The 11,389-nt window shown below is 41.8% G+C and overlaps 1 protein-coding gene across 2 annotated transcripts; it reads right to left on the minus strand.

Moving 5' to 3' along the window:
* Positions 1-397: 397 nt before the first annotated feature.
* Positions 398-10,688, minus strand: usf2 (upstream transcription factor 2, c-fos interacting). Of its 2 annotated transcripts, XM_072448128.1 has the most exons (11): positions 10,442-10,683; positions 9,589-9,632; positions 8,071-8,180; positions 7,825-7,944; positions 6,350-6,506; positions 5,303-5,390; positions 5,026-5,070; positions 4,752-4,810; positions 4,287-4,378; positions 3,589-3,717; positions 398-1,684 (listed from the first exon to the last, which is right to left on the minus strand). In XM_072448128.1, the coding sequence occupies exons 1-11, from the start codon at positions 10,477-10,479 to the stop codon at positions 1,595-1,597; spliced, it is 972 nt and encodes a 323-aa protein (XP_072304229.1). In that variant the 5' UTR covers positions 10,480-10,683; the 3' UTR covers positions 398-1,594. The 2 variants fall into 2 exon arrangements, with proteins under 2 accessions (XP_072304229.1, XP_072304230.1); XM_072448129.1 differs by lacking the exon at positions 5,026-5,070 and having other exon boundaries at positions 10,442-10,688.
* Positions 10,689-11,389: the final 701 nt, after the last annotated feature.

Raw genomic sequence — 11,389 nt, forward strand, 5'->3', positions numbered from 1 at the left:
TTAGTGCGAGAGTCCGACAAAAAATTCCCCCAATTCAACCTTTAGAGTACAAACAAGTGGATGGACCCTTTATGAAGCTAAGACTCTAGTTTAGCTGTCTGTTGTACTAACATTAAGCCAATATCACCAACAATTAGGTTTAGGACTTGTAATAAAGTATTAATTTTGTGATTTTTAAGTTTATTTTATTCGGGTTTAATAATTATCATTGGTTGATTTGACCTTCTCGATCGGAGCTTATCAGATGGTTTACACAAATAAATACATGAAGAAAATGTCCTGGAGCATCTAATTAAGGAAAGCATAAGTCAGTATTTTGTGAGTCCACGATACAATATCACAGTTTGTCAGTTATCGTTTCAGTTGCGTCCAAAACCTCTGAAAAGCCCACACGTCATTCATTATAAAGACTCGTTTATTGTATCAGAATCAGACATGCCAGTGGTCATTTCTCCATGCTGTGGCGACTTCAGTGTAGACAAAAACCCCACCTCAACTCGGCACATCCCCGACTGACCGGGCCTCAGCTTTAGTGCGGTCCTCTGTCCAGCAAAAGTTCCCAGATATTGTCATGTTTCTCGGGGCGAACCTAAAGTAAAAACCATCCAAATAAAAAGCCTTGCATTTCGCCACTGTCCACGTCAGTGCATCAGACCGGTCACCTACCGCTTCGTCCAAAAACATACAAACAAATCGACGTAATGCCCGTTTAAAATAGATCGAAAATCATGATATTCTTAAACAAAACTCTCAATATAAGATTTTCTTGAGCGTGGGAACTACTGACCAGAGCACTATCCCGGTTTCCTGAGCTACTTTAGTCTCCGAGAGGCTTTAAAACAAGGCCTGTCGATAAAATCCCCTCTTTTCTGTGCTATCAAACCTACATTTACAATAAACCTTTGCAGGGCACGGCAGCTTAACTCTGCTACGAGTGATTTGAGTGACATTCTTAAAAGCTAAAAGGGAGATGAGGACACACACACACACACACGCACACACACACACACACAAAAACAGCATTTGTCGGTATGCATAAACAGACTAAATAAATTAAAATGACAACGCAAAGCACATTTAGTAGTTTCGAACACGTCAAATGTCGACACAGAAATATGGTTTAGAGGATAGTCCAGCGGTTTGTAGGTACCATCGAGTGCAGTAATCCGTTAAAAGTAACTAATAATAATAATAAAAAAGATATTCTCTACGTTGAATCGCACGGCCAGGGAGGCACTTGCAGAGGTTCAATCGTGAAAACTAAGAATGCATATTAGGATTTCTTACAAAGCGCTGGAATATCCCATTAAAAAGGGTAAAATGTCTATGGCAGTTCTAAACATGAGATTAACGGTGAGGTTTGGTACAAGCGTGGGTCGTTTATTTTAAAACGCGGCGTGGTTTTGTCGAGGCTTTTTTTGAGCGACTTGGAGGTGCAGTTCAAGAGCAGTTCAATCGGCGTCTCGTGCCTTCGGGGGTCTCGTCTGGGCCGAAAAGGTGTAAAATTGTCCTCCGCGGTCGTTTTTTGACGCCGGCGCGTCGGGGGGAGGAAACAGCGACGTTTGACGCCGCGGCGACAGTGTCCAGTTCAACATCATTGGGGCGTGGCGTCCCCGTTGACTTCTATACCGTGCTGCTGCAGCTGCGCTCGGAGTAGTGCGTTGTCGTTCTTTAGCTCTTCAATCTGGACAAGGACGGCAAACACAGGTGTATGTTTCAGATTCAAGACTTCTTTAGATAAAAGAGTTATTTACAATTAAGTCTATTTTTTGGATGCTAGATTGGACTAAAAAGACTTGTTTTTGCTTCCAAAATATCAAGTTTATCGCTTAGAGTAAAAAATGCAAGGAAAAAAGCAGATTAAACATAACATTTAAAAAAAAAAAAAAGGGTATTAATATTTCTGTACATTTTTAATACATTTTTTTTACTGACATTTCACATTTTTCTGTAGTTAAACCGCATTATGTACCGCATTAAATAAAAGGCTATAAAGTGACATTTCTACACTTTTTGTATGAATTTCTTTCTGACAATTAAACTACCGGTAATACGTTTAAAAGACATGTTTGAACACATTTCTGTTGACTATCGTGATCGGGAGACTCAAGACTATAATCTAGATATTAATATTTGTCAGTATCGCACTCTAGCGTTAGCGTGCTCTTAAATACTACTACAGCTCTACTGTCAGTTTTTGTAGCGTCTGCAGCAGATTTAGCTCATGAAAGATTGAGAAAGAGTTCAACAATTGTAATAAAACTTGATTCTTGAAACTTGAACACACAAAATATTTATAATCAGTTGCTTCTTAACAAAATGCGTGGAGTTGCAGTTTGCACCATGAACACTAGATGTCACTAACTCCAGCAAGTTGCATGTAGAATCAATCAGTTGTACAAACTGTATTAAACATTCAGCCTTTTACATCTTCTGCTCTTCTGTATTTTATTCCATTTGGTGCATTCATTTTTTGAAGCAAACATTGACATCTTAATGTGAATTAGCTTTTTAATTGGCCCATTTCAATCCTTATTTATTACCTTGAGCATTTTTGACTGTTATTCTACTGCTCCATTTACAAACTCCTCATTGTGGGCGACAATAAAAATGTCCTTACTTTGTTCATTAATAGATGTATGATAAATCTGTATGTAAATAAAAACAAGTATTGAAATATGTGTTTTGTTGGTATGGTCCAACTTTAATTTATTTAACATCTTAAAAAGGTCCCATAACATGCAAAATCGACTTTTCAGAGCTTTAAAAACTTTCTTACATTGCTATTTGTGCTTCATATATGTACCCAGAGTGTTTTTTTGATTGATTCCCGCAGTTTTTAGCTATTTTACAGACTATCTCCTTTCCGCGAATCTCCAAACTGACGGGCGGTGGGGCACACACGCGCTCTGAGACTACGTCACGGGTGGGCGGGGCACACACGCGCTCTGAGACTACGTCATGGGTGGGCGGGGCACACGCGCTCTGAGACTACGTCACGGGTGGGCGGGGCACACACGCGCTCTGAGACTACGTCACGGGTTGGGCGGGGGAGCCAGATCGCTCTTCGCAAGGGTGGGGGCGAATATCAAACCAAGCCGTTTGCATTTCCGGGTTGGTGAGGGGGTCCAAGGTCTGGGTGATATTTCTTAACTATTATGTTATGGGTGTTGCACAACCCTTATTATTATCAATTATACACTTAGGATAGACTACGAAACGTGAAAAAAGCATGATATGGCACCTTTAATAACCATTTTTATCCTCTAGCTTTTAACTTTGCGTGAGTTGTGTGGTTCTCTGTTGAATTTTTGTGATTTTATTTGGACTTTATATTAATTTATTTATTCCGTTTTACTCTTTTTATTATCCCTTTTATAGTTTAATTAAGGTGTTAACTACGTGACAGTATTTCGCCGTTTTCCGCACTTTGTAAACGGCTTTTGTTTGTGAAATGCGATGTAGAAAATTGATTCTTTCTGTGTCTCTGCAGTAAAAACGCAAGTAAATTGAGGTTGTGCATTTGGAATTTCCTGTCCGACGTGTGATTTGGCCTCGGCTCATCTGAATAACTCGTCCTTTACTGACTTGTTGTCTAAGCAGCTCGTTGTCCATCTCGACCCGTTCCACGTCTTTGAAACTCTCCTGCAGCCGTTGGTTGCTCTGGCGCAGCTCTCGGATGTAGTCGCAGGCTTTGGACAAGATGCCACCTTTACTCTGCGGACGACGAGAGAAAGACGATTAAATGTTCATTTTCTGTAGTTGCGTTCATGACAAATACAACGACATTGTCTAAAATCTGTAAAGAAAAAGCTAACGCACCGGGCATTTAGCATCAATTTCAAACAGCCTTTTATTTCATTTGGACATTTCGTTCTGAACAAACCCAAAGAAAGCGACACAATCTGTGAAATTTAGTCTTTTTAATCACAGTATTGTCCAATTTTGAGTGGCCAAAGCGCAGCCAATCCTAGCACGTCTTTCTTAAAAGGTTTACAATCGATTAAATAGTTAATCATCATGCACTGGTCCCAATTTTGTCATGAAGAGCTGCTCCTGCTTTAAAATGTATTCTATTGAGAAAAAACAAACGTACTCATTTACAAGAATAAAATCAAACTTTAGTAAATATGCCATGTTTTTCTACACTTTGTCGACAGTTCTGGCTCGCAAAACACAGCGGAAATACAAGACTTTTCTCTTTTTTTTTTATCTAAAATGTGTTTCTAAACCCAAGACTAACATTTTACGACAGTCAAATACAAATACGGTCTTTGTCCACTTACCGCTCCCGTTCTGCTGTCCACGCTGCAGTCAGGGATTATTTTAGAAAGAGTTACAATCCAGTTGTTGATCTTATCTCTTCTTCTTCTTTCAACTGGAAAAACAAACATTCAAAGTCAAGGTTTTTACAGTAACAACAGTTTCTGCTCAAAATAGTAGAAAGAAGAAATAGTAATGACGCAAAGAAAGAGGCAAGAGAGCACAAAAACCTCATTTTCAACCCAAAATAACAATAAGTTTGATGTTATAAAGCAGAATTTAGTAACTCCGGTGATAGAGCGCCCCTTGTGGACACTTCAAACGCCCCGAAATGACGAATGTAATCATCACAGGGACTTACAAAGGTGAAAATGTTACTTAGATCTGCTTTTTCACATTTCTGGATTAAATCATATCGTCTGAATACCGTTATCGGAATCGCTCACCCGTAACATCCCAGTAATGACATTTTTGACATTAAAACTCACCCTCGTTGTGTTGTGCTCTTCTCCTCTCGTCTCTCGGCGCTCGAGGACCATCTACCTTCCTACAAAACAAAAAGTTTCAAACTCAAACTGCGGCTCGAATCCCGGGGTGGAAAAAAAGCTCAGACGAATCACTACGTCTTTTTTGTCACAACTTTTTGGAGGAGGATTCGTTTTGTCTGAGGATGCTCAAAATGAATAGAACAGAATGTTGATCGTTTAAACAAGACGGGACAAAACACGGGTCGGGTCGGGCTTATGCAAAGGTTATTCTCACCAGGTTGAACTGCCAGTCTGCAACAAGTCGCCATCAGTGAGATCTCTGAGAACGGCAGGTAAGTGGGACAAATGTGTGTTTTCAGATGCTTTTAACTTGGATTCATTTACACAAAAACACAACCAAATCATAACGAAAGAGCAGAGAAATGTTGAAAATGTGTTGTTGGCTTTTTTTTTTACCGTGATTTCAAATTTGCAAAGACAATGGAGGGATAAATGCTGAAGGATGGCGAGGACTTTGACATGATTGAGACTGTGGATGTTAAAATACTCACGCAGAGTAAGTGTGTGTGCGCGGGGCGATGCTGCGCTGAGCGGCCGTTTGGAGCACGTCCGGAGGACTCATCATGACATAAAACTGACCTGGAACAAACATAATCACGGTCACTTTTGGAAGGAACAAGTTCAAAAATGTATTGATTATTTTGTACGTTTTGTCATTTTTTGTAAATAAATCCTGCCGTGGTTTCGTTTTTTGGGGTAAAGCATGAACATGATGCTTTTACTTCGGCCCCCAGTTCTGTCCGTTTTTACATTATTAATGAATTATTAAAAAGGTGGAATGGACGATTTTTTTCAGCAAATTTTTTATCATATTTCCTCGTGGCGTGGATAAATCATTTGTCCTGCCACGTATCAATCATAAAACGCACCTACCGCTCACCTGCAGCCGTGTGCGGTTTGTCCCCACGTTTCCGCGTGCCTAAGCGCATGGATCTATCATAATATAGTTCCCTCAGTGTACGGGGCAAAATGAAGACGGAGAAAGACAGTTCGAGCTGACGCAGAAGTGGACAGAAATCTACGGGAGACGAGCGATGCGTTGCGCTCCGTTGCGCTAATAAACAAACACACGTGTGTGTTGTATCAGTCCGCACGGGGGAGTGCGCATGCGCACTTCCGCCTGCGTTCTCAAATCGCCAAAATATTGTCCATTGCGCCTTTAATAGTCAAAAAACAATTACATTTCAAAAATAAAAATTGTATACGTGTCTGTGAAGCATATACCGCATTTTCCGGATTATAGCCTTTTTTCATAGTTCTGGCCGAGGTGCGACTTACACGTACAATTATACTTATATACTTATACTCCGGAGTGACTTATGTGATATTATATGTTATTTTCACACTTGCAACCGCATTTGATACTCCAGTGCAACTTATATATCCGTTTTTCTTCTCTATTATGCATTTTTTGGCCGGTGCGACTTATACTCAGGAAAATACGGTATACATATATTTTTTTGCAGGCTCCACAGACATGACACGTACACGACATTGCGTTACAAGCCGCCCGCTCCATGCAGCCTGTCCCGTCTTACCTCCCGCTTGCGTGATGGTCGGATCGGCCGTGGCTTGTACCGACACGGCTGTTCCATCGCTCACCGTCGCCGCGGGGAAATAGGCGAAACGCGTCTCTCCTCCCACAGTTTCTCCTGCGGGACTGCCGCCGTTACTGAAGGGGTTCTGGATCACAGCCTGGGCACAAACCAGAGAGGAATGTTCACTCGGGAACGCCCTGATGTTATAATATACATCTATTCATACATCATATGAGTAATACACGAGGGCAGCACAGCATATCGATTGATGTTGCAGTATTCAGCTGAACCCACTCTTTGGCCAAGAGAAACAAAGAGAAAGTGTAAGCGGTCACCTCCAGGGTCTCGGTCTAAAACCTACAAACCAAGTAGGAAATCCGGGGATAATAATGGACTCAGACTTGAACTTTAACAGCCACGTCAAATCAGTAACATCAGCTGCTTTTTACCATTTAAAAAGCATTGCCAAAATTAAAAGTATGGTATCTAAACCAGATTTGGAGAGACTAATCCATGCGTTTGTCCCCAGTAGATTAGACTACTGTAATCCATACAGAAGGAAACTTAATATGTCTGATGGAAAAGGGTTATTGCCATTCATATTGTTGATGTATTTTGTGACGTTGGAAATGTATCCGCCCAAAAGCCCCATGAGTTAACACACAAATGACATATTGTTCAGCTCTGATGCATTTTCTGACATAAATAAGAAGAGCAAAGATCCTGCTGGGACCAAGGCCACACAAACAGGACAACAAGACTTGTATGAAATCACAGTTTCTGAATGATAAAAATCAGTTTCTGAATGATGAAATGTTAAGTTATTAGGCGTTTTCAAACTTTTTTTGTTTTGTTCCAGTCCCCATTTGATGCGCGTTCACACAGAGAATAAAAGGTACTTTCAGTGAGACAGGGTGGTTCTTCTGATTGAATAGGGACTGGGGATAATAGGGACTAAGTTCTTGATTATGTGTGAAAATGTCTAATAAAAAAGAAGCACTTAACATTTCCTGTTATTTTTTTTCCATGTTATTGAAGTGAAAAACAATACATTTTTGCTTCTAAAATTGTCACTTTTTAGTTTGATTAGCGGTATATTGTAACTTGTTCTAGACATCTCTAATTCGAATAAAATCCCCCCCATTAAAATGTAAAAAGACAGTTTTCATAAGACAAGTCCTAATTCAGCCTTGTTTTGGTTTATAGTCTCTACGTTTTCAGACAGTTTGACAAATTAATTAAGTTATGCACATCATTCATAAGGCACAATTTTTACTTCAATTTAAACCAAAACTATATCAAAACAGCAATAAAACTTTACTGCGTTATATTTTTCTCATTTTGCGCCGCCCTGGCGTCTTGTACATGAGGAAACAAAGTCAGCGTAACATAATAAACTCCACAAATCCTCAAGCGTGATCCTAGAGGGCGCCGCAGCACTACTACATGTCGTGTAACTCCTCCCTCGTTCTGACCTGTGCGACTGCCTGAGGTGCGCCGGCGAACGTGGCGGCCGACACGACGCTGACCGCTCCGGACCCGTCGGCGGCCTCCAGCTGGTCGTCAGTCACCTGCACCACGCGATACGTCACCTGCTGCACGGAGAGAATGCAGGGTTACGGAGGGTTACGGAGGGTTACGGCGTTTACGAGTCCCGCTTCAGTCAGAGGCAACGAAACCGCCCGCTGTGCCAAGTAGAACAAACAAACAAACAAACAAACCTGTCCACCGCTGTTCTCCGTGCGAAACTGGTACTGGACATTGTGGTCCGCGAACGCTGCCTGTGGGACGCCGGCGATGGCCACTGCGGTCTGCTCCTCACCCGATTCACCTGCAACACACACGACAACTATGATGATATTCAAAACAAAACCTGCTTTCTATTATTATCAGTGTCGTCTGGGGCGTGTCAGTCGGTGTTTGTGAATGTAATAACAGATTTTTTATTTTATTATCATATATATTTTACTGTACATTGTATATGTATTGCTCACTGTAAATTTTTTGTGTTTTATCGTTTTATTCTGTGTTTTGTGAAGCACTTTGTGACTTCTGGCTGTGAAAGGTGCTATACAAATAAAATGTACTTACTTATATAACAATAATAAATAGAAATATTAAAATTTGTATAAAAAAATAAAAGATTTAGAGTCCTGGTAGTAAACGTGCGTGAATAATTTAGAGTTGCGAGAATAATACGACTAATCATGACGGGTTGATTATAAAAACAGAAATTGTAGTCATATTTTTTGATAATTGTAATAGTTATCTGATGTTAACAGATGCTAAAACACTTTTTATAACAAAGACAGCAGCATTATTAAAATCAATCATTAATAATACTTTTTTGTTGTGAAATTATGTTCAAATTTGAAGCCTTCAGTCACCATATTTCAGCTTCTATTTGGTTAATAATGTAAAATAATAGCTTTTCTCTACCACTAAAAATATACTTTGTTGAAGCCCAAAAAATATGAGCATGCTCCAATTTTGGACTTCCAGCTCCTCAATGAATTCTGGATTTCAAAAACATTGTCCAGATGAACTTTGAAAAGCTTTTCCACGATGGACCACACCTGGACGAACGAGGGATTACAACAACAAATGTAAAGAAAAGTAAATGAATATGGCAATAAGTCTAGCTGCCGTAACATTTATTTTGATAGTCGATTAATCTTTCAATAATTTCCTTCGTTGTTTAGACCGCGAAAGGCCCGTAAATTTGATTTTTTAATCAAATTTGACAAGGACGAAGCTAAAGAAATGCAGATTGAGAACATATTGACCAAAAAACACAGATTTTACATGTTTCTAGCATCATTTTTTTAAGTGCTGCTCTGTCTCTTCGCTCATCACGTGACACGCTTTGGAGTCAATGTATGGCACAGAAAACGATTATTCGAGTTCAATAATCAATCAGCTGCGATTAATGGATTTTTCCGTTCTAGTAATTAGTGATGGCTCAAGATAACACATTTTTTAAAACTTTTTTTATTTTAAGCATGTGGGATATTATCTTTTTGACTGATTTAATTTGTTTTCCCATCAGGCTTGCAGTTATAGGCTAGTGAAACCGTACAGTTCCTACATCTACGGATAGATAAAAACTGACTAAACCATTTTCTTTTTTATGTTTACATACACAATATTCAGAGCGGTAACACCTGCCCTAATGAATCACAAAATCCAATAATCAATAACACGGATCCTTCAGTTCCATCAGTGCAGCAGCTTCTCACCTTCTTGTAACGCCACCACGTCCTCTGTGTCCTGTTTGTCGTGACTGCAAAAGAAACAAAACGCAGTTAAATCACCCCGTTATAGCCTCAAAAACAAACTAATATACAGTATTTCCCAGAGTTTGAACAGAGACTATGTTGGGACAAGCAATCCTTTTATTTACATCAGTTCATGGCGTGTAAACATCACTTTTTGCCCCTACGGATGAAAAAAAAAGCACCGATTACAGACTAAATATTGATGCTTCTATATGTTTATGACACTATTGCAACCATGAAGTTCAGTTTAGCTTGTTTTTAAGACTACGGGATGCCACCATCAGCTCTTAGTCTCTTTTCCAGTCCCACAAACATAATTGAATTAGCTCTGGTGCGCCCTCTAGCGACCAAACGCAATAGAGGGCAAGGGGGAATTATTGATGAAATTGGAGCAAAATGGCACAAACGCGGACTAAAAATAGACCAAACTACGACTTAACAACACAATGTGCAGCTTCACACGACACACAATTGAAGCGACGCGTGTTCAAAGCTCGCCGTCCCGTGCTGCAGAAACTTCCAAACTAACTAAACGCCGTCGTGGTCCTTTTCCCCCTCCTTCCTTTTAATATTATAAACCTTTCCGCGACACTAAACCACGGCCGGAGGTCATCAAAACGAGCCGCGAAACCGGGCAATCCAAACGCGCGGACAAACTTAAGCGCACAACAACGTCCAAAAGTAGCGGGGGGGGGGGGGGAGAGATCGGCGGGGTAAACGGTGGTCTCCGGGCGCTGGGGGGGTGTTTTTTAGGCCGTGGCGGTGGCCGACTGTAGCCGCGCAGGAAGCGGTGCTTTGCGGCGGCGGCTCTCACCTCTCCGTGTTGTCCAGGCTCTGCTCCAGCATGTCCATGTGGAGCTCCGCGCGGCGTGGAAGAAACACCCGCCGATACCCAACGACACTGATTTACAGAGATGGAAGCGCCGGTGGTCACGGGGACAAACACACGGGTCATGTGAGGGAGACAAGTCCGGGACACGTGAGGCGCCGAGCGGGCAAGCGGAGAGAGAAAATGGAGGCCGAAGACGCGGGGAGCGAGCGAGGCGGCCGCTGCTGCGTCGTAGAAGCGGAGAGAGCGGCGGCGTCGTCTTCTTTTTTCAACCGGGGGACGTATACACGACGGCGCGTTCAATCGTCGTCGCGGGTCGTTCGTTCGGTTGTCGCGCGCGGCGGTTTTTGGCGTGTTTCGCGGCTGAAAAAGGTCGTTTTGTCCTTCCGTTTCCTCATGCGGGACCCGCGCGGCAGCTGTTTATCCGCTCAAAGCTGCGGCTCCACACATGCGCCGAGCAAGACGCGGAGTGGACTTGCCCCGCGCCGCGCTTGTGCACCGAGCGGCGCCGGTCAGAGCCGTTTCGAGCGCGTGGGAAACGGTGATTTTTTTTTTTGGTTGTTTATTCTGGCGCGTGCTAGCGTCGTGACGGGGAAATAAGCAGGTTTTACGCGCAAACACGGCGATAGAAAGCGGCGACAATGACGGATATCGAGCGTGAAATGCCGTTCAAAAATAATGTAATTGACTCGTTGTTATTTAAACGTGATTTTATTTCGTTACAGTTCGTCGTGCGCCCTTCAAATGAGCTTTTTTTCATCTTTATTTGCCCAGGTGACCGCGGAGATCCAATACGGGTTTTCCCTCAAACCACATGACAAGTAAAATGGCGGCCGCGCTAACGCTCCATAATTCACGGTTTTTACGGCGTGTTTGACACCGTGTCCTCGTTATAGCGTTGGATCCGAGGAGAACACGAACCCCGGTGTGTTT

This window comes from Eucyclogobius newberryi, unplaced genomic scaffold (genome assembly GCF_026437365.1).
Source record: "Eucyclogobius newberryi isolate DKJ021-1_F unplaced genomic scaffold, fEucNew1.0.hap1 SCAF_16, whole genome shotgun sequence".
Lineage (NCBI taxonomy): Eukaryota > Metazoa > Chordata > Actinopteri > Gobiiformes > Gobiidae > Eucyclogobius > Eucyclogobius newberryi.